Below are 22,737 nucleotides of genomic sequence, written 5' to 3' on the forward strand. Positions count from 1 at the left end.
CACATTTGGAGGCCAAAACTGACCGGTCAGCGCCATCTGCGCCCCCCACAACACGCGTCGGCCTCTCTTCTGAAGGACCTTGGCCCTGACCCTGCATCCCCCTCCTATGCCAGCGGGAGGCTGCGAGGGAGCTTCCTCCGCCGGGGGAAGCTGGAGGTGCTCCGGGGCGGCCGTGCGGGACGCCGGACCCTCGCTGCGCGGGCCCAGCGCTGTCACAGCGCGGCGGCCGCGCTGGTTGCCGCGGTAACGGAAGAGCATACACACACACACACACACACACCGCCCCACAGCCCCTGCCAACATGGCAGCAGCAGCGGGTCCGGCGGGGAGAGGCGGCAGGTGAGGAGCGATACAGTGGACACGCGTTCGCCTCTGTTCCCTGCCCCTCTTGCTGCAGCCGCCGCCGCCACCACCACCATCCTCACAGCCGACTCCCCTCAGTGGCCAGGCGGGGCGGCGGAGCCAGGACAGCGACTCAGCGAACCACGGCCGCCAGCAGGCCGGCGGGCGAGGCGGTCGTGGGGGGCGGGCTCCCGGCACCGCCAAGCAGCGCTCCTCCTTCCCCTTCCTCCCTCCCTTCCCCGGGAGCCCCCGGCGGGGTGACAGCCCTGCCGAGCCGTGCCTAGCCCAGCAGAGTCGCCCCGGTCGGGGCTGCGGAGGCAGCGCACACTCGCGCCTCGGCCCTTTCTCTGCCGGGACGAAGAGAGGCAGGAGCCGCCTCCCCCGCGCCCGCCATGTGGAAGCTCAACAAGAGCAGCAAAGTTCTGCTGGACGACTCGCCCGAGGAGGAGGAGACGCGGCCCCGCGGCCCGCCGCCGGCTGCCGCCTGTGCTGCCGCCGCCTTCGTGGCCCCCCAGGTAGGAGCGCGCAGCCCGGCGGCGGCAGGCGGCAGGCTGGGAGCCCCGCGGGGCCCAGGGAGGGGTCGTGAGGCTCGGCCCCGCGCCCTGTTCCCGCTCCCCTCCTCTCCGGCGGCATGAGTAATCACTTTTCCCACCTCTGGATGTGCCAGCAGGCTGGTCGTGGTCGGCGAAGGGGATGTTTGTGCGGGGCGTGCAACTGTCACACGATTTTTTTGGGGTGCTGACTGGTCTTGCCTCCCTTGTTTTCTTCCAGCAGCCGGCCTCCGGCATTGCTGAGACTTGCTGTCCTTCATTCCAGTGGCTTCATATCGCAGGGTACTTTGTTTCGCAGCTCTAGGCAGGAGCACTGCAACCCATCTGTTAAGCCCAACACGTTAAACATTGATCTGTAAGAACACATCATTTGCAGCTGTGTGCTCTTTTATGTAGAGAATTAGTGTTTTGGCAGGGTGGCTTTTTCTATAGTTTCAGTAATGGTAGTTGGCTATCTTTAAATAGCGCAATCTTATTTGAAAGCTTTCTTTGTTAAATGATGTTAAGTACCAGCACTGACCTAAAAGTACTGATTGCCTGACAAATACAACTTGAAAGGGAGGGCATCAGTTGAGTATCAAGCAAAACAACTGAAAGAATGTTTGTTGTCTTGCTTTAAAAAACTTGATAACGATTAGGCATCAGTCCAGGTTGCAAGCCTGTTAACGCTAGCTGATACGGCTTTGATGCTGAACTCATCTGTTGCCACAGGGTATCTTTAGATGTACCAGAGGTTGCTGGAGACCTGCATATCTAAAGCAAGCTGTTATCCAGGGCCGCAAACTGGGGAAGTTTGTATTCAGAAGAAGTCTCAAAAACCCACCTAACTTTCTGGCCTGTGGCTGCCTTGGCTACCTTGCTGGAAGGGCTGAAGTGGGTCTGGATAATCTAACTTCTGCTTGAGTTTCCAGTTGACAGCTGCTGTGGGTTGTCAATATGCATGGCAACTGCTGAAAAGAAGCCTCTCTCAGTTTTATTCCATCTATCTTCCAGTAGCCCTAATACAGCAGTCTGCTCCCCAGTTCAGCCTTGCCTTGCCCTTTCCTCTGCAGAGTGAACAGAAAAGGTTTAGCCCCTGCTGTTTGTTTGACAGCAGCTACAAAGATTCATTTGAATCTCCCACACCCTTTCATACATCATCTTAGCCCTCCCTCCTCCTACCCTCAAGTGCTTGGAAACTTCCACTGTTCATTCTGAGGTGCTGGCTTTTGATATCCACAGCCATCCTAGACTTGCTTACCTCCTGAAACCAAAGGTCACTGGTAGCTTCCAGTAAATCCCATTGACTGCTGACTGCTTCTCTACCACAAATTCTCCCAAGTACCTTCTGAGGCTTCTGATTAGTCTCCCAGGAAGAAGATGGTTCCTTGGACTTAAGTTCTGACAAATCTACCAATCTTCTGCTTTAGCAGCAGAAGTTGTTTGTTTATTTGGTGTAGTTTTTTGTCCTTTCCAATTGTCTTTACTATTCTTGGTTTCTCTCCATTGATGACAATCTCAAGGTGTGATGGCAATGACTTCTCCTGCAAATGGTTTGCCATTTTTACACATTTTAAAGAAAAATAAATTATTTTCACTAAATGAAATACTCTTGATGATAAAAGGATTCATCAAAGCTATCAGGGCTATAGCATATAGCATAGACACTGGAGTAAAGACCATAAACTATTAGTTGTTCTACCTGTTAAATTCAAGATTAGCTGGGCAAAACAAAAACACCTACAAACAAAAAAATCACAACCACAAACAACTCCCCAAAACCCACTTAAATGCACTTTAAGGAGTGACAGACTACATGGAAAACTGTGACTACCTGATTAACATTGTAGTTCTGATAGATCAAAGGCAGCTTCCAGGACATACAGTATGGTATGTCTAAAATGTGGCTTGGACAGGTGTTGAAGAGAAAGTATGAGGTAAGCCAGTGTACTTGTTCAGCTTGTTCTAGCTGATACGGTTCAAGGGCCTTGTAGTCTTTGATGTTTTATTTTTAATGTTTCATCAGAACCTGGTTTTGCTCCCAATAATTGGATTGCAAGGGAGTGAAAATCCAGTAATGTGTAGAGGCATTTTTGTAATGATCTGCATTTTCATACTGAGAAGTCATCACCTGCATCATGCAAACCCCTGACTTTGGAGGACAGTAGCACCACTAGAGCTGGAAGGATGGTGGAGGTAGTTCTTGGCACCTTATCTGCACATGAGAAAATCTGTTTTACTCAGCTTCTGCTTTATTTGTCATGGTCCAGCCTGCTTAAGATATGAATGAAGGATTACTTCATCTAGAGGAAGAGAATCCAGGACTTCCCTAATTTTCTGTCTTGAGAACTGAAATCCAGATAATTTGTGTGCTTTTAGTAAAGTTAGTGTTTGAGTGCTTTTAGTAAACTAAGAAAACCCAGCATTAGATTTCATGCAGAAGTTTACTGTTAGATTTAATATCCTATAGGTTCCATTCTGATACGTCATTTGGTAAAAGAAGAGATGAACCATAATTGCCACTTTTTGACTTTTATTTATGACACGTTGTTTTCCCCAACAACTCCCTGTTGCCTTTATTTTCATTTCTGATGGGCAGGTGGGAAGAAAATCCTTAAGTGTGGCGGGTCACATTAAGCTTCTACTATTTATGCAATAAATAATGCTGAAACTTTTTACTTCAAAGAAAAGAGATCAGTAGTCACATCTGTGTCATTAAAGTAAATCAGGCTGAATGTGTTCCAGTGTAATGAAATATTGGTGTTACATGTTGTTTCTTCAAAGCTGAGAAGGAGTGGAGGAGTTCTTGCTGTGCAACCTAATAATTACAACATTGCAGTAGCAGCCAGCAAAAAGGAATTAGACTACTATAAGTTTAAAAAAAAAAACACAACACACCAAAACAACCCACCTTTATTACTCTACAGACTTTTAAATCATTCTGTTTAGATACGGAAGCCTGATCTGGGCTTACTCAAGCAGATAATTTGCATTTATAGAAGTTTGTACTTCTTAAGTAGAAAAGCTTAGTTTGATCTAAAAAGAGAAGTTCTGACAGTTCTGGTTTTGTGGTAAACAGAGTGCTTTGATTTTGTTCCAGAGGAGAACAAAAACAAATTTTAGAAATTGAAAATTACAGTGGGAGGGAATTGTCACCCTCTGGCCACTTTTTAGCAAAAGTTTCTGCATGCATTCGAGTACTTTGAATTGTTAATGCTTATTTAAAATAGTAAGGTGTTTCCTGAGATAAGAAAGACAAGTAAATTTTGAAACAGAACTTGTATAAATAAATGTGTGGATTAGTATGTGTGTGTATGTGTGTGTGTGTATATATATATCTATAAATAAAAAAAATATATATTTCTTTCAGATTGGATAGTTTTAGTCTGGATCTTAGAAACTAATGTTAAGTTATGCTTTGAAGCATAAATTAAAAATACTTATCCAAAAGTCAGAATTGATACATGAAGGCAATTTAGCATGTGTAAGTTGAACACGTGTACAAAATGAAATTAATGTGCTTTTTGTGTGTATCTCTCAAATTGTGCTAGAAATGTCCAGTGGTGCATGCCAAACCTGCATTCAGTTTGTAATACAGTCATATTTCAAACTGTAGTTACATTTTTGGAAAAGGAAAAATGTTGGGTTTTGACTTCTGGAAAGCAGCGTTTTGGCAGTCGAGGTCAAGCTCTCCTTGATTTAATCCTGCCATCATCTAATCAGTCCTTAGAGATGTCAATGCTGTGTCAATATCACATGTAAGTGACTGTAAATGGTGCTCAACCTTAAGATATATCTATATATTAGCATGGTGGATGGGTGTCAGGCTGACCTTTATTATCTGAAGCAAATTTATCTTTCATGTAAAAATATTTCAGATCCTTAGCCTTGATCTGTTCTCCCAGATTGTATTTTTTGATATGTTCAAAGAGACTATGTGCAAAAACACGTTTTGTACTGAATTTTGTTTAAACTTGCTCACTGGATGTTTTAAAGTTGGCTATACAGAATTTTAGTTATCTATTTTAATGTAGATGTTTAAAGGTCTGGTAAGATTTTAATACTGGCTTTCATCTTGGAATGAGTCAAACTCAGACAGGCCCTGCAGGAATAGGGTGGGAACTGAGCAGCGTTTCTTATATTCTTCTAATATGTTGAATAAGGGTGGTGGTTTTTTTAATTAAAAAATAAAGCAGTCGACGTTAAACCAGCTAATGCCTTTCCTTCAGTTTCCTAACCATCTTGGTGTGTCTCAGGCTTTGCCTGCAGTACTCTTGGAATTACTTCATACCTTCTCTTCTCTGCTAGCATGATTTTTCATTTTATCAGTTGTTATTGTGACATTTCAGTGACATTTTCCTGGCTAAAATCCATCACCTGTGTTCTGTCATCATTCTTGAACATTAGATTGTGAGACTGACAGTAAAGACTTTTCTGAGCCCTTCCTTGGCCTGCCTTTCTTGCCTTTCTTCCTCCTTGTCACATTCATATTTCAGCAGCTTCTTGAGCAGGTCCTGTTTCTCACAATCTTCCTGGAGCTCTGCGGAGCTGAAGGTGCCTTCTGGGGCTGTAGGCTTTGGAGTTTTTTAATACCTTTTCTTTCTGATATGCTTCACTTTCTCATTTATACTGCCATATTTACATAGTTGACCTGGATCAGATGTACTTCTCGCATCTTAACCCCCTCTATGTTGGTTCGTTCAGACTCTTGGAAGTCCTACAAAGCACATACTGTCTGGTTGGTCTCCTCTTGTAGACAACATCAGTATCTATCTTTGAGTCAATCTAGTAAAGTGAGGCTTGTTGGTGATTTTTATCTGTTGTGCAAAAGAGGATTTGTGTCCAATACTGCTGTTTCCTCTATAAAGTCATTTTTTTAAAAGAAAGTTATTTTTCTTTCTGTCTAGACAGTTGAAATTCTCTTGCAGTCCCTTACTTCCCATCCTGACAGTGATTGCTTCCTCTGCAGCTTCTAATATCTACACTGCATTTCCCCATCCCATAGTCCCTGCAAATCCCATTGCTGATATGAATGTTGTTGCTTATAGCATAAAGTTTAAGTCTTTCTCATCCTTCAGCTTCCATTTCTTCATCTAGCTTCACTTTATTTCAGGACATTTATATATAAATCTCTGTCCTTGCTTTCAAGGTTTTTCTTAGTACATCCCCTTCCTCTTCCCTGTTTGTCATTTTTATCACTTGTTGCATTTTTCCTCGAGCCAGTTCTACTTTATCAGCTCTGATCACCTTGGTCTGCCAGCAGCCTTGTCTGTCTGCTTCCCTTCCAGCCTAATACAGAATTATCCCTTTTCACTGATCTGCAGACCCACTATCTTTTCATTGCTTGAGATCCACTTTCCCTAAGATATTTCTTTTATCTTCATAGGGTTTTGCAAGGTTTATGGAGGCAGTGCTAGGCTTGCTACCATTCATACACAAACTCTTATATTGCTGAGGCAGAATAATTTTAATATATTCTTTACTGCTAGAAGAGGTTTATAGGTTTTGTCCAAACTTTTATAGCAACTATTTGCTAGATTATGTGAGGACATCCATAATGTAAGTAGAGTTACTAGAACTTACTGAACACTTTACCACAGGTAGATTATCTTTCAGTTCTGTCATCATCAGAGGTACGCTTCCAACAAGTCTCTCTGCTGCTTCTTTGTGAGGAGCTCCAGGAGGGCCTTTGTGAATGCTGCAAGTGGCTGATACAAGCCCTGTGTCAAAAGGCAGCATGTGCTGGTGAAAACTAGTCAAAAATAGTGTGTTCAACCTGTTCTGCAGAAACTGTGCTATGACAATATTGCTATTGCTCATGCAAGAGCTTTTTTAAGGATACATACTTTAACTGCAAATGCCATGACTGAATAAAAATTGTATGTCAGCTGCTGTCTTTCAGATTGCTTTCTGGATTGGAAAAAGGCAAATATGTACTTCTGGTATGGATAAGCTGTTAAAAATAATCGAGAGTTTTTTCAGTCAGGAAGTTCATAAAAATGGAAAGCTTCACTGGAATACTTGAATTGTTGCAACAATTGAAGTCAAATTGATTATTTGAATTTCTTTGTTTCAGCTTTGACACTGATGGTATTTTGATCTTCCTGCAGCTGTTTCTGTTTCGTGAAGCATTTTGGAAATATAAGTTGGGCAAACCTGAATTCTTTATGAAATGATCTTTAAAAAATATTTTAAAGTTGTTTAATAACATTCTTCCAAAAGTATATCAGAGAAGCAAAATCTTAATAGGATGTATTATCACCACTTACTATGGAGGTGCACGATAATGTGAAAAACTAAGGGAAGAATCCTCTGTATTGGTGTGAAGACAGAGCATAGGAATCAGGTGTTAGGATGTTTCTCTTTGTACTGCCAATAAAATGCAGAACTACAAAAGTATTCTTATGTCATTATGTGTATTCTCAAATTAATCTTCTCCGGTATGTTTGGCCATTTATACAAGTTGATAGTAAAAACATGGAAATAATTTAGATATTTGGTTTTAAAATGTACCAGAATGCGAGGCAGTGACCAAAGTGGTTGAACAAAACTGAGTTTGTGAAAGTGCTGAACAAGTTCTTGACAGCTGTGGATGCTGAAGGAAAGAGCACCATCTTAATTTATTCAGTATTAATAATAATTTGGAGCATAAAAACTCAGGAAAGCTGCTTTTCATCTGCCCGTTGGTCTGGTGAATAATAGGTAGTTAGAAAAGTTTGGGGACTGGAAGATAGAAGCATTTTTAAATATGTTGAACAGGTTGTCTGCTGAATCAAAAGAAGTCACCTGGACTTTCTGAAGTCAGTGGAGTGAAATAAGTGCTTTTTGAAATTATCAGATGAATGGTATCCTAGAAACATGTTTCAGCATTAATGTTGTCTGCTAAATACATCCCAAGATGCAAGTATGATTCTTTAACATACTTCTATTTCTACATTTACCTTTTCTTTATAAAGTATTTTCAGTTTTGCCAAAGGCTGGCAGAAGAAACTTGCAAGATAGGAGTTACTGTCCCTATTTATTTGTGGTGGCATTTAAAATGCCTTACTGTCATAATACAGATGTTTCTTCTAAGTGTAGTGAGCAATCAGGAGAAGAGAAGCATGAATTGAAAATACCAAGTTACTGTGGAGCATGAATAGATTCTTGAAGTGTCTAGGTTAATACTTTCCATTGGCAATATTAATAGGAAATTTTCAATTTACTCCACTTGCCTAGATGCCTAGTTTGATTCTCGCAGCTTGCTTTAGGGACATACTTATGAACCCCCCAAGATCTAGCAGTAGATGAAATATGGGCAAGACTAACAAGATTGTCTTGATGTCAGTCTGTGCTACCTCTGCCAGGCAGGATCAGAGGCAGTTTGTGGTTCCGCATGGGAGTTAGTTCTGCTGAACACAGAGCTTTCCTCTGGGACACGAAGCTATGTATGCCTGAGTAATGCACGCTTTATTTGTTAAAATTGCAAGCCTTGTTTTACATTCAAGGGCAGGTTTAGGACTGTGAGAGTGTTCAGGTAGAGTTCAGCTTTATTTTTCAGCTGTGTTAAAAGAATAATTTGAAAATGTGTAGTTGTTTCAGTGCCCATCTGCATTTGATCACTGTTGGCTCAATTTCCTGACTCGGAAAGCATACACCCACCCATTGCATTTCTTCAGGTGCATGCTATAGCTGCAGCAAACAAAATGGTGCACTAATGCCACTGATCTACCGCTGATAACTTTCTTCTTACCCATATTTGAGTGCATTTTGCATTGGTTTTGGTTCAGTTATAAAATTAGCTAAGCAGAGTGACTTTTGCATTAATATTCTACTTCCAAATGAAACAAACAAGATGACACTATAGCAAGATCCTACTGAGAAAATAGTTTCTTTTGTTAGCTGTATTTTAAGGTTATTCTGGTCAGGCTATGTATGTATAGTTACTCATCTGTTTGTTTTGTAATCAGTGTTTTGGGAGTCTTTCCAGCTTAAGAGGTTAACTTTCATGTTTGTGATTTCCTGATGTTTGTTTTGCTTTGGGGTTTTTTCCTGCTTAAATCATACATTGTGGTTCGTAATCTAATTTGCACTTAGAGGCATGAGAACCTAGACTCTAAATTATGCTCTGTCCTCCTTGATGAGATATAGTGATAGGCAGAGGGAATGTAATAGGTCAGTAGAAGAGAGAGAATTCGCACCAAAAGGACTTAGTGTTTTAATAATAGCTTGTTTACTCTTACGTGTGCTCCTCTTTGACAGCTAGTATGTGTACGATAGGAAGGTTCCACAGCCGGGTAGGGAAAATCGATACCATTTTATGTACTAGAGGAAAAGAAGGGCATGCAGGGTGAGATGATGCTATTATTTGCCTTAACTCTTTGATGTCCAGTGTTCTCCATCTTGGCCTGAATTATGAAAGTGAATGATCTAAGAGACTCATTAATTAGTTTACCACAAAGGAAGCTGAGGGAAGTAGATTACAATTTTGATCTCTGTACAAAAAAAGGTTTGTGTGCTAGTGGAATTAATCCCTTGAGTACCTTATGGTTTGCAGTATGTCCAACAAAAGGGCACTTGTTTCCTTATGAAAACACACTGTGCATACCAACCTTGCCCTGCCAGAACTGGAAGGCTATTCAAGTTGCTGATCAGCATTTGCCACTAGTGTTAGCATTTACTCATCTATTATTTACTAAATACTATAACATGGTCCACATTTTACTTTTAAAATCAAGTATAAAAATGATGGGCATAACTCTAAGATGCCTGGACTACCATACACAGAAATAATTTGTAAGTGTTTAGCATTGGCATGTGTTATCTAGCATGATAAAGAAAACTCATCTCTGCTTTTTACATGTAGCTGTACAGTAGATTGTCTTCTAAGGAAAAATTGAAAATTCAACTTGAAGGCTCTCTGATCTCTGTATGGTAACAAAGGTAGAGAATATATGGCAGAATGTGATGTACCAGTGTGTACCACTCAAAACCAAATAGTCCTGTGGGCAACATGCGAAGATAGGTTGTATATGACTACTTGTCTTTTCTCCTCTGCTTTTACCAATGATGACACTAGTCCCTTCCCTCTTCTCTCTCTTGTCATTTTTCTTTTTTTTCTAATACACAACTCAACCCTGCTGCACAGGACACAGGTCCTTCTCCATGCTATCAGCCATCTCCTGCTCTGGATACCTAGAGATGCTCCTCTGCACTCTCTTCCTGCCATGAGGTGTTAGTCTGCTTATCTCTGCATTCCCTAATGACAGAGTCTCTGTTAGAGTGTTTGGAAATCTGGTCTTTTTGAGAATGCTAATTTCAAACCTACTGACCACTTCAATCGAGTTCCTGTGAGCACTTGGGATGTGTGGATGGAGATCATAAGCACTCAAAGTCTCTTTTTCATAGGCACTGTATGTAAGAGGATGCTGTCATTCTTCCACTCTGAAAATTTCACTGATTGCTTTCATGAGGGTTTAATATCTTTTAGGATTTGTATTTTGTGCTCTTTAATTTTGTGTTGTCTTATTATAATCAGCCTCTGCTGTATGAGCATAATTGCTGCAAACTCCTGTCTCATTCCTTGTATGTCCAGGAGCAATTACACAGAAACACCAGACGAGTTGTCTTTCTTTCAAAGAAGCTGTTAAATACCCTTTTTTGTCAACTCTTCATAGTGAATCACACACCTTATCAACAATGGGGTTTACATTTTAATATGCTGACTCCCTAGCCATGTGAGGTCCTCATAGCATCTCTTAGTTTTCCTCTCAAAGCTTACACTGTGAAAGTTGCTTGACACTGTTTTCTTTGCTCTGTCTTGCTAGAGGCCATATGCCTTCAGACTTCATCTTTGTAGTAGAGCATGAAGTCTCTTTATGTATTTTTATTATCCTTCCTCAGTTATTTGGAGAGATGGAAGAATTCAAATGAGAGGTGGAGGTTGTGGAATCTCCTCTGGAGACAGACTTTCAAAATCCACCTGGATGCATTCATAGAATCAAGAAGGTTGGAGAAGACCTGAGAGATCATCCAGTCCAACCTGTCACCCAATACCTCATGACTGACTAAATCATGGCTTCAAGTGCCACATCCAATCCTCTTTCGAACACCTCCAGTGATGGTGAGTCCACCACCTCCCTGGGCAGGGGACTATGAGGACTGCCCTAAGTGATCTTACTTTGGCAGAGGGGTTGGACCCAATGATCTCTTGAGGTCCCTTCCAACCTCTAATATACTGTGATACTGTGTGATACTGTGTTATTTCTTTGGAAGGTACTAACAGTGCCATGTTTGTACTGGAGGCGGTATTGTTGATTGTTGAAATGTAGCTCTGCCAGCTCTGGATGTCAGATAATTTCTCCTCTTACCATACTTCTTGAGGCTTTTCGTAGTTCTTGGGTGTGTTGGTTTTGGTGGCGATGTTGGGTTTTTTGTTTCTGTTTTAAATTTATATTAGATTAAATATTCTCTAGCTCTTACTCTGTGTCTAGGCAGACATGCCATCGTGTTAAATCTAAAGGTTTGCAAGCTCATCTGAAAGTTTGAGAGCTGAGAGTGTGGAGGAGAAACCAGGAAACTTTTGAAATAGTATGGGTGTAGCATTTCCATCTAAAACATTGCTAATGATTCTCTTCAAAGGAGGAAAAAAATAGAAAGATAAAAAGGAAAAAGTATTTGAATTTCACTTTAGAATACTACTCAAATCTTCACTTGCCTGTTTTTGGTATGCAATCTATAATAATCTCCTGTATTAAAGACAGCTAACTGAAATTGAGAAGTTAAATCACTTGTTAGAATTCATATAGCTTCAGTGTTCTCATTTTGAATGCTAATAGGGAGTTCCTGACTTTGTGTTCTGCCCCAACAAGTGAAGTTCGTCTGTCTACAGATCACTCTACGTCAACATAGTTATTATTGAACTATAGTGTGATGGTCTTCACACTCATTCTAGAAATACCCTGAACTCCATCCTTGCCCCTTCTATATTATAAAGTATTGTATATAAAGTAAATAGAAGCTTCAGTAGGCAAATACATACAAACATATATATATATATAAATTACAAAAAATAGCAAAAAAGATCCATGGGATTTGAAGCTGGTCTCTCAAAACGAAGCTGATACATCTGAGTCTCCACATGACTAGAAATACCTAGCACTTCTCATGGTGGCTTTCTCACTTTCTATTAGCAATGTGAAAGAAGTCTTTGGCAATGTGTAGGAGCAGGGACAGTCTGTGTTTTGGGATATACACACTCAGGTTTACCCTGAAAAAAAAAAAAAGAGGCTTACAGACCAAAGAGCATATCAACTCTATCATTTGCTTCAGTTGAAAAGGAAGGAGTTGATTTTGAAACAAGTGGCTGACATAAGCGAAAAAATGGACTAAGGAGAATATGAAGGATTCAGCGATGGTGCTACTTCAGAGACACTTTCCATGAACCATTGTGCTGAAATTTTTTTACTTAAAATTGGAGTTAAATAATTTCAGTTATAAGTGGCTGTTGTTGGTTTGTACTTTGGGACTGTTTGTATTTGAAGTTATATGTAGAGAAAAAAAACCTAGAAATGCCACCCTACTGAAAGACCTTCACTAGCACCTTCAGTACTCTGCTTGTCTTCAGAAATCTACTTAGAAATGGAGGGAAAATGAGAATGGGCAGAAGTGTGTCCATGAGTTACAGAAAGGTAATGCTTTTTGATGTGAAGAGGAAATAATCTTAAGATATTCCTCTTCCCTCTGCCTCCAGACACTGCATAGACCATAATCTAATACGGTGTTTGGAAAGTCAGTGTAGATTCAAAAAATAAAAACATAATAATTAAGACTCAAAGTACATTTTGAAGTTTTAATTGTACAAAAATGGTTGTGGTGCAGAATTTTTCTTGATCTCCCTTTGGTATGTGTGGGGTTTTGTTTTGTAAGGCTTTGATTTCCCTTTTTTTTTTTTTTTTTACATCTAGTGCATCATTTTTCTCCATTCTAAGTGCAGTTTTGCTTCCATTTCTTATTGAAGTAGCGGTGTTTGCCTCGTTGTGCATTATGATCGTATTTTGTCCATTTTATTTTGTGATGGCCTTCAGCAGAATAAAAGCATTTATGAGTGCTCTAAAATGTGTAGCTGCTGATTGTCAAACCAAAACTATCTATGGGCCTTTTTTTATCTTTATCCCTTTTTTTTGAGCATAAAGACCAGTTTCTTCATGCTGAATCTTCATCTTCAGTATCACAACTTGCAACAAAGGTAAATACTGATTATTTGGAGGTGTAATGTTCTCTCTGTATATTTCAGTCAATGTATGTTAGGAACTTACTTCTTTTTCATGTACATCCTGATTAAGGAGGTTATTTATGTGCTTCTCTGATTATCATCAGTAAATTTGCTGACGACACCAAGCTGGGGGCAGGAGTTGATCTGCTGGAGGGTAGAGAGGCTCTGCAGAGGGACCTCGACAGGCTGAACAGATGGGCAGAGTCCAATGGCATGAGATTTAACACATCCAAGTGCCGGGTTCTGCACATTGGCCACAGCAACCCCATGCAGAGCTACAAGCTGGGGTCACAGTGGCTGGAGAGCAGTCAGGCTGAGAGGGACCTGGGGGTGCTGGTTGACGGTAGACTGAACATGAGCCTGCAGTGTGCCCAGGCAGCTAAGAGGGCCAATGGCATCCTGGCCTGCATCAGGAACAGTGTGGCCAGCAGGAGCAGGGAGGTCATTCTGCCCCTGTACACTGGACTGGTTAGGCCGCACCTCGAGTACTGTGTCCAGTTCTGGGCCCCTCAGTTTAGGAAGGATGTTGACTTGCTGGAACGAGTCCAGAGAAGAGCAACAAAGTTGGTGAGGGGTTTGGAACATAAGCCCTACGAGGAGAGGCTGAGGGAGCTGGGGTTGCTTAGCCTGGAGAAGAGGAGACTCAGGGGTGACCTTATTGCTCTCTACAACTACCTGAAGGGAGGTTGTAGACAGACAGATGTTGGTCTCTTCTCCCAGGCGGCCAGTACCAGAACAAGAGGACACAGTCTCAGGCTGCGCCAGGGGAGGTTCAGGCTGGATGTGAGGAAGAAGTTCTATACAGAGAAAGTGATTGCCCATTGGAATGGGCTGCCTGGGGAGGTGGTGGAGTCGCCATCACTGGAGGTTTTCAGGAGAAGACTTGATGGGGTGCTTGGTGCCGTGGGTTAGTTGTTTGGGTGGTGTTGGATTGGTTGATGGGTTGGACGCGATGATCTTGAAGGTCTCTTCCAACCTGGTTTATTCTATGTATTATATGTATTTTTTATTTGCTTATGATCCTTGCTTGTGAGGTTCTCACTGAAGTAATACTAGCAGTGCAGTATTAGAAAGCTGCCTTATTTCCTTTAAGGGGAAGGCATCTTATTTTTTTTTCTTCCACATAATAGCTATTAAAACATCAATGAACATAAAAAGCCACATAAATAACTGAAGTCTAAAGAATCACTAAGTTCTAGATGTAACTGGTGAAGAAAACATAAAAAGTAGAGGGAATTGGGTTATTTATTTGATTATATGGGATATAGCTCAGTTGGCTCTCTGACCGCAAAAGGTTAAGGACTTTATCTCATATCTCTTTCAGGAAAGAAAAAGAGGCATACAAGTTAATTTTTTTTTTAAAAATCTTGATATGTGTCCAAGAATCTCTTTTAATGTTCTTAAAATACATTAGTAGAAGATGAAAGAACTGGAAGTTGTTATGCTAGAGCTTGTTTTGAAATTCCGTAGGTATAGAGAAATGCATTTAAAAATAGATTCATTAGTGTAATAGGAGCTTTGACATTAATATGTATAAACTGAACATCTGTCTCTGTTACTTCTTTTTGTTCTGCTTCAGATGCAGCATGCTTTTCCCTGAAAATAGAAGTCAGATTGTGCTTGCTATACCTTCTTTTACTTTTTTAGAAAAATTTTGTCAAAACATAAATTATTGTTTATTCTATGCCAGATGATGAATGTTTAGGAAAATAATCTTGAAAGGAATCTTCTATATAGAAACTTTTTTTTTTGCTGCTTACATAGTCATGCAGGAAGCCTTGCTCAGTGTGTGTTTTGACTTAAAAAAAAAATTGAGCTGCAGCATTTTTGTGTTTTAAAGCAAAACTCTCTTGTCTTAAAAATGTATTCACAAAATAGCACCTTATCCTTCTCATCTTCTTTCTTTACTGATGCTTCTGAAAGCTCTTCTTTATTTTATTTGGTTGTTCTGTTCTCTTAGAAGCTGTCAGTACAGTGGTGGTATTCCAGAAGTTCCAAAATCTTTAACATATTAATAAAAGGTGGATGTGAGCCCATTTATATGTGGCCTTTTCAGTATGTACATGTCATGAATGTTGAAGCAGTGTGGTGAAGAACAATGAAGTACTTGAAGAAGAGGGCAGTGAATGAAGAGTATATCTGCCATTTAGGGACGCAGTCTTCCTGGTCTCCTAAAGCCTGAGTTTTAAGGCAGTCCTGATGCCCTGTTGTAGAGGTAAGCCTCTGGCCTAGGTTTTGAGGTGCAACAGTGAGGTCTAGTCCTAATGACTGAAGACAGAAGTTGGAAATTGGTCTTAGTTTCTGTGATGAGGTCTGTGGTGACAGGTTGGACTGGATGATCTTCAAGGTCTCTTCCAACCTTGGTGATTCTGTGATTCATGCAGGAAGCTGCCCACTAGACAGGCTAACTGCAGTGCTGAATTCTTCTAGTTCCCTCCTCACAGTTCTTCTGAAAGACAGATGTAGCTGGTCAAAAAGCCTCATGACATCTCAAAATGAGGAAATGTGAAACTTCTAGTGGTGCCCAGTGAAGTGCAGAAATCTGGAACCTGTACAGGTTCATGCTGCAACTGGCCCTTTGGCCCCTACAAAGCTAATCTTGGGGGGTCTCACTTATATGCTGAGCTCCTGAGGCGTAAGTACAGAGGAGACGTAATCTACAATTATTATTAGGCCAGCTTTTGAAAAGAGACAAAGAATTTTGGGTAACAGTTTTAATAACAAAATTTGAGATGTCAGGATGTTCTGGTAGGGTAAAATCCTGGAGTTTCTGCTCTCTTGCACCACAGAGTGCAGTAACTGTTCATCTGTACAGCAGCAGTTGATTGAGTTGAGAAATTCCTGCCTGAATACCTGGAAGACAAATTTGGAGGACTGGGTGATTTGTTGTGGTGGTGGTTTTTTTTCCACTTTCTGTTGAGTTCTTGCCTGTTATTAATAGGCTTCCTATAATATGGGAACAATGCTCTTTTTGTTTACATTGATAAAAAATGTCTGCATGCATTTTGTAGAGTGCCTCTACTTTGCTGGAGTATTTTGATTCACCAGTTGTCAATCTTCTGTGAAAATACTGGTGAAAGTCTGCTAAAACCTGTCCAAAAAACAAATTTCTGGAAATCTCATTTCATACATGCTGAGCAGGAACTTTTTAGAGATTAGCTGCTTAACTACAGAGTGGCATTGAACATGCTGATTCTCACTGCAGGTAGGCAGCAAGAATGCCCTGTAATTGCTCTTTTTGGTTGCTAAGACTCTGTCATGTGGCTTGTTCCAGCCCACAGAGAGTGATTTTTGTGCTCCAGAGCCCTGCTGGCCAGGTTAGAAAAGTCTTTACAGAAATATTGAAAGTTCTGGTACCCCCTCATAAAACAGTACCATTTTAGAGTCAGAATGATATTCAAACATACTTGAATCTCTTGCTTTGAATTGTAAAGTGTTTGTCTTGTAACTTGACCGACAGTGTTTCAAATCCTTACTATTGTTTGATTTTGTTGATTTGTACCTTCTTTTTCCTTCCATAATAAAATTTTCATATATATTAGCCATATCCATCTGATGGATGGATTTAACTTTTTGGTTAAATTTACAGTCTTCCTTTCTAGTATGTGCTCATCTATATCTATGTACTTTATTTGTGCAGGGGACTTTTAGAATTTGGTTTTAGGTCTCATCTACTTCTTTAGTTTGTACCAAATTATTAGTATTCCTAGTTTGTTGCCTTTTGGCCTATTTTTTCATGAGCCTTCTTGCTCTCTGGTAAGCTGTAATGATGAACTGTGTACTTTAGACAGTAAAATTAACAGAAAAATCATCTCAGTGATGCTCTATGTTTCTCAGTAGATACTGATTATTCATTGTCTGTTTACCTAGTGTGGGGAGCTGAGAGTCATGTGAATCACCAGAATATGTTGATGTGGTGAAAAATGGTATATCTAAAGTAATCTTTGGTAATAGTATCTCTCAATTTTGTGGGAGATTTCCAGCCCAAGATGAGCCGCCCCTGTCTGGGGCATTTTATAAAGTTAACTGTCAGTAGACATTTGTTCCCTGTTTTATCCTAACAAAGAAAAACTATAGACAACATATACAGTTTATGTACAGTTGATTCACTTCAATCAATACAGGTAACAAAGCAGAAAACTGTAGCTATAGGGGTTGAGTTTACAGAGTGAAGCTTAGGTGGGTGGTGAGTTGGAGGAACCAACACTGTATGTACAAAGCTGTATGTGTGGAAGAAAGTGGATAGATGACTGCAGCTTCCACAGGGTTCTTGAGCTGACCTAGTAGTTGCTGCTACAAAAAAAGGTGTTAACTTCCACATTCTTTGGTCACTGCCCCACTCTGACATCTTATTTAATGAGCTGATTCTTACCACTGAGAAGGAATGCAAATAGGGAATGGCTTAGCGTTCTGCTGGCTTAATGTGTTGAGCTGGTTTTCCACAGCACCACACAGGTACCAAAGCATAGTGTAAGGAAGGCAGTGTAATTGTGAACAGGCAATGAACTGAGCCGACCCATTTCAGCAGCAGTGTGTGATAAACCAGATCTGCCACTTCCTGAGGCTTCTCTCTGTGAATCCGTCTGACAGATGGGCACTGATACTGAAGCGTTGGCAAAGCAGAGGCGAGGGGATTGAGGCAGAGAAACAGCAGATAGTTTAACTAGGGATACAGACTGCATCCTTCACATGGTGTTCTGGAAGTGCCTACTTGTACTCACAGTTTGAGAAGATATGCCAAATACATAGCAGCTTTCTCATGGTGAAGAATACCTCATAGACTGGAATTTCCTTGGCTCAAGGTGAAGAATATGTGATCTGGCCTTGAAGCTTTTAGATGCTTGTTGGGATAGATGGTGATGGTTTTTCAGAGTCTGCCAGCTGATGTGTTCATATACATACTTCTGCTGATCCTTCAGGTAATTACACAGATTTTTCACGATGTGAAGATATGGGAGAAACTATTAATGGGTATTCTCGTAGCCATACTCCGTTCTCTCATAGTCAAACTGATTTGAGACTAGTCTGTAATCCTGTTTCACAGAATACTGAAATGGGTGTCTTGAGAATTTTCTGCTTTGTTTCTCATTGGTATTTTTGAGAAAATAGTAGACCGCAATATCCAGCCTGGTCCTCTAAAGAGTTTTGACTTTCTAACACTTGATGGTGCAATTACAGTCCTTCTTAACAGTGATTTCTGTTCTTAGCAGTCCCTCATGGGCATTTCACATGATTTATTTCTCTGTTTAGCCTGGGGTTTTGTCTGTGCACCTGGTTCTAGTGGTAGCAATTGGCTTTGATTTTCAAAGATCATATACTCCAAGTTCAAGAACAGCCCATCCCATCAAGCAGAGAAAGAGCAAAGGTGGCCCGAGGCCTGTTGGGATGAATAAGGTGTTCCTGAAAAACTGCAAACAAAAAACCCGAAGCATACAGGAGGTAGAGACAGGGTCAAGTGACCTGAGGGGAATGTTGAGAATACTACACTGAGTATGCAGGGTTGGGATCTGAAAAGGTGAAGCCCACCTAGAGCTAAATCTGGAAAAGAATAGGAAAACAATAGCAATAAGAAAGGTTTTTGTATGTACACCAGCAGCAGGGTATCAAGAAGATGGGAGTCTCACTCTTCTCTGTGGCACTTGATGAGTGGACATAAGGTAATGGGCACAAATCGAAACAGAAGAAACACTGATTAAACACAAGAAAAAATGTTTTTACAATGAGGGCAGTCAAGGCCTGGAACAGGTTGCCCAGAAGGGTTATGGATTCTCCAGCTGAAGAGGTATTCAAAACCCAGCTAGATCTCATCCTTGGCAGTCTGCTCAAGCTGACCCTGCTATGAGCAGTGTGGTTGGACTAGATGGTCTCCAGAAGTTCTTTCCAGTTTAAAAGCTGTGTGATTCTGCAGACTTTGGATGTTGAAATACTTCTTTTTCCACTGACACATGGAAAAATATTTTACAGGTTTGAGAATGCAAGCTAGTAAGTTATATATAAAAATGTCTTACACTTTCAGGAGTAATACTTTTGAGTTTTATGTAGACAGTTACATCATAAAAATGAAATACAGAACTTCTGCTTGATTCTTTAAGACCATATCTGTACTGTAGTTTCATACTTTGCACATCTTCCATCTTTTTACATAAAATAACTCTCCTGCGAGATTAGGAGCGAGCTTACCAAAGTGTCTCCTCTGCTTTACTTATTAACCTCCCTTTGAACATCCATTGCAAGGGAGCTAATTGGGATCTGGATCTTTCTCCAGGTGCTGTTTAAGCATGTAAGAAATTCACAGCTGATTCAGAGCCTAGTCCATGTAGTCTGGCAGTCTGTCTTTTGACTGTATCAGTGGGAGATGCTGTTGGGAAACATAGCTTGTTTAGGGCCTCATCCCCTAACATCAAGAATAATTGTTTTGAGATATTAGAGGGTATCCATTTATTGATCTGCTGTCTGAATTTGTCTAATCCTCTTTTGTGTCTGTGTGTGGTGGTTCCCAGCATTGTTTGGCTTAGCAGCTGCTGCATGTCAAACTGATGGTTTTAGAGAATGGTGACTTCAAGATCTCCTTCCTGAGCTGTGCCTAGCAGCAGATTCAGGTGCAGCTGTTCCAGTTGCATTGGTGGTGGCATTGCCAGAAGGTTAGAAGTTGTTAAAAGAATGCTGAGAAGAAGTACAGAAATGCAGCAATCTCTTTTGAAGGATTTTTTTTTGTGTGTGTTAGAGAGGTACATGACAGCCCCAGTCAAAAAGATTGTCTTAAACAGTTCAGTAGTTAGAAAAAAAGGTTTTTTTAAGTATGGATTAGGTATTTGAGCTCTTCCTTTGCTAAGGCTTACATTCTTAATTATGGTGCCTCTGAGAAGGCTATCAAGGGTGACCTGTTCGCTCCTTTTCAGTTGAGTGAAAAGATGCCTCAGAAGATGGGCAGTGGTGCAGGATGGTGTAGAAAAGTGGGCTTAAGCATAGTAGGCAGAGGTTCTGGTTTTGCTCCTGCACTTAGGGGATTTCTTTCAGCCTGGTCTATTTAATATGCAGTAGGCTTTATAGAATGAGTTTTATGGCATATTAGTAAAACATGGTCTACTTGGACATTGTTGCTCTTCAGTGGATTATCTGGGCAGTGTGTCCTTTGGAACCTCTAAATAAGTAAGTGGTGGAAGTATGTCTTAAAGGTTTAGTAGAAACTGTATGTTTCCCTGAAGGACTAGATGGGAGGAGAATAAACCAGTTGGATTCTGCTACAGCATCATTATCCTGGTATGTAGCTATGAAATGCCATGGATCCATTGTGGGAGTACTGATTTATGAAAATCTTGAAGGAATTGGTACAGTGTGTCCCTCACTACAGTTACATACAGGTACGAAGAGTGCAGAGCTTGTAAGTTTTTGTCTTGAGACCAGCACACTCCTCCTTCTTGAACATCCCTGGGGGTGTTCAAGTGGCATGTGAATAGAATAGAATTTAATTGAATTAACCAGGTTGGAAAAGACCTTCGAGATCATCAAGTCCAACCCATCAACCAACATAATCCAATCAACTAAACCATGGCACCAATGCCACATCCAGTCTCTTCTTAAACACCTCCAGTGATGGTGACTCCACCACCTCCCTGGGCAGCACATTCCAATGGGCAATCACTCATTCTGAGAAGAATTTCTTCCTGACATCCAAACTAAACCTCTCCTGGTACAGCTTGAGGCTGTGTCCTCTCATTCTGACACAGGTTGCCTGGGAGAAGAGACCAACCCCCACCCGGCCACAACCTCCCTTCAGGTAGTTGTAGACAGCAATAAGGTCTCCCCTGAGCCTCCTCTTCTCCAGGCTAAGCAACCCCAGCTTCCTCAGCTTCTCCTCACAGGGCTTGTGCTCCAAACCCCTCACCAGCTTTGTTGCCCTTCTCTGGACACATTTCAGCAAGTTAACATCTTTCCTAAACTGAGGGCTCCAGAACTGGACACAGGACTCAAGGTGTGGCCTAACCAGTGCTGAGTACAGGGGCAGAATGACTTCCCTGCTCCTGCTGGCCACCGTATTCCTGATCCAGGCCAGGATGCTGTTGGCCTTCTTGGCCACCTGAATCACAGAATCACCGAATCACCAAGGTTGGAAGAGACCTCAAAGATCATCAAGTCCAACCTGTCACCACAGACCTCATGACTAAACCATGGCACCTGGGTACATTGCTGGCTTATGTTCAGCCTACTATCAACCAGGTTCTTCTCTGTCAGGCTGCTCTCCAGCCACTCTGACCCCAGCCTGTAGCACTGCATGGGGTTGTTGTGGCCAATGTGTAGAACCCGGCACATAGATGTGTTAAATCTCATGCCGCTGGACTCTGCCCATCTGTCCAGCCTGTCAAGGCCCCTCTGCAGAGCTCTCCTAGCCTCTAACAGATCAACTCCTGCCCCCAGCTTGGTGTCATCTACAAATTTACTGATGATGGACTCAATCCCCTCATCCAGGTCATCAATAAAGATCGTGAACAGGATGGGGCCCAGCACTGATCCCTGGGGGACACCACTAGTGGCTGGCTGCCAGCTGGATGTGGCACCATTCACCACCACTCTCTGGGCTTGGCCCTCCAGCCAGTTCCTAACCCAGTGCAGAGTGCTGCTGTCCAAGCCACAGGCTGACAGCTTGGTCAGGTCTTTTGCAGTATGGTTTAGTGCTGACCCTTCAGTGCTGGGTTGAAGGGTGGGCTGGATGATCTTTGAGGTCTCTTCCAACCAGATGTATTCAGTGATTGAATAGAAGTTTTCTAATAATTATTCTTAAAGATATTTGTAAATCAGAATTAAGCTTAATTAAATTAAAGTTAAAAATATCCTCACTGAAGAATATAGAAGGCATGTGGCTAGATACTAACAGGATTTTATTTTTTAATTATTGTGGTTCTTGGTTTTGGTTTTGTATTGTTTGGGTTTGGGTGATTTTGACTGGAGTATTGCTTGGGTATCCAAAACAGTGCAGCAAAGGCTGGAGTTGTATCAGTGAATTATATGTGATGTTGTAGATTAACAGGAGGTGCATGTGGGTAGATACATCCTTTTCTTACATTGAACTTGTGTATATAAATGATTATTTCCAAATAACCTTTCAGCAGTGCTTTTCTTTAAAGGCATATATAAGTGAAGCTATTTCTCTGTCTCTGTCTTAAATTGCTACCTGAAAACCAATAACAAGGTGGGGGTCGTTCTCTGTGGTTTGGTTGTTTTGGTTTGGTGTTTTTTTATTTGCAGATTTGTTATGGAGTCATTGGCTTGATGAAACATCATGTAAATTAGATCACAGACACATTTGGGTTTTTTTCCAGTTTAAAGGTGTAGAGGATTCAGGCAGTAAGAGCTTTGTGCTGCATTTAACTGCGGGTTTGCCTATGCTGGCAAAGGTTCCTTCCCAAAAGAGGCCTGAAATGGTCGAGTTTGAGTCAGATAGCAGAAGAGTAAGGATTTTTATATTTTTTTTTAAGATATGAAGAGCTAAGTGCTTTCTAGAATTTATCTGTATTTTGGTGTGGTTTCTTTGGTTTTGTGGTGGGGTTGGGGTTTTTTTTTGGCAATTTGTTTGATTTGGGGGTTTTATAGTTTTGGGGGTTTTGTTTGCGTTGG

General features: G+C 41.2%; 1 protein-coding gene across 1 annotated transcript in view; it reads left to right on the forward strand.

Annotated features, from left to right (window-relative positions):
• The first annotated feature begins 425 nt into the window (after nt 1-425).
• The window catches only part of TDRP (testis development related protein), a 28,312-nt gene continuing 6,000 nt past the window's right edge, over nt 426-22,737 (forward strand). Inside the window, exon 1 of the mRNA XM_054179987.1 lies at nt 426-857. Coding sequence (XP_054035962.1) covers nt 735-857 — 123 coding nt within the window. The 5' untranslated portion in view covers nt 426-734. The remainder of the gene's footprint in view (nt 858-22,737) is intronic.

Source organism: Dryobates pubescens, chromosome 3, assembly GCF_014839835.1.
Source record: "Dryobates pubescens isolate bDryPub1 chromosome 3, bDryPub1.pri, whole genome shotgun sequence".
NCBI classification, from domain to species: Eukaryota; Metazoa; Chordata; class Aves; order Piciformes; family Picidae; genus Dryobates; species Dryobates pubescens.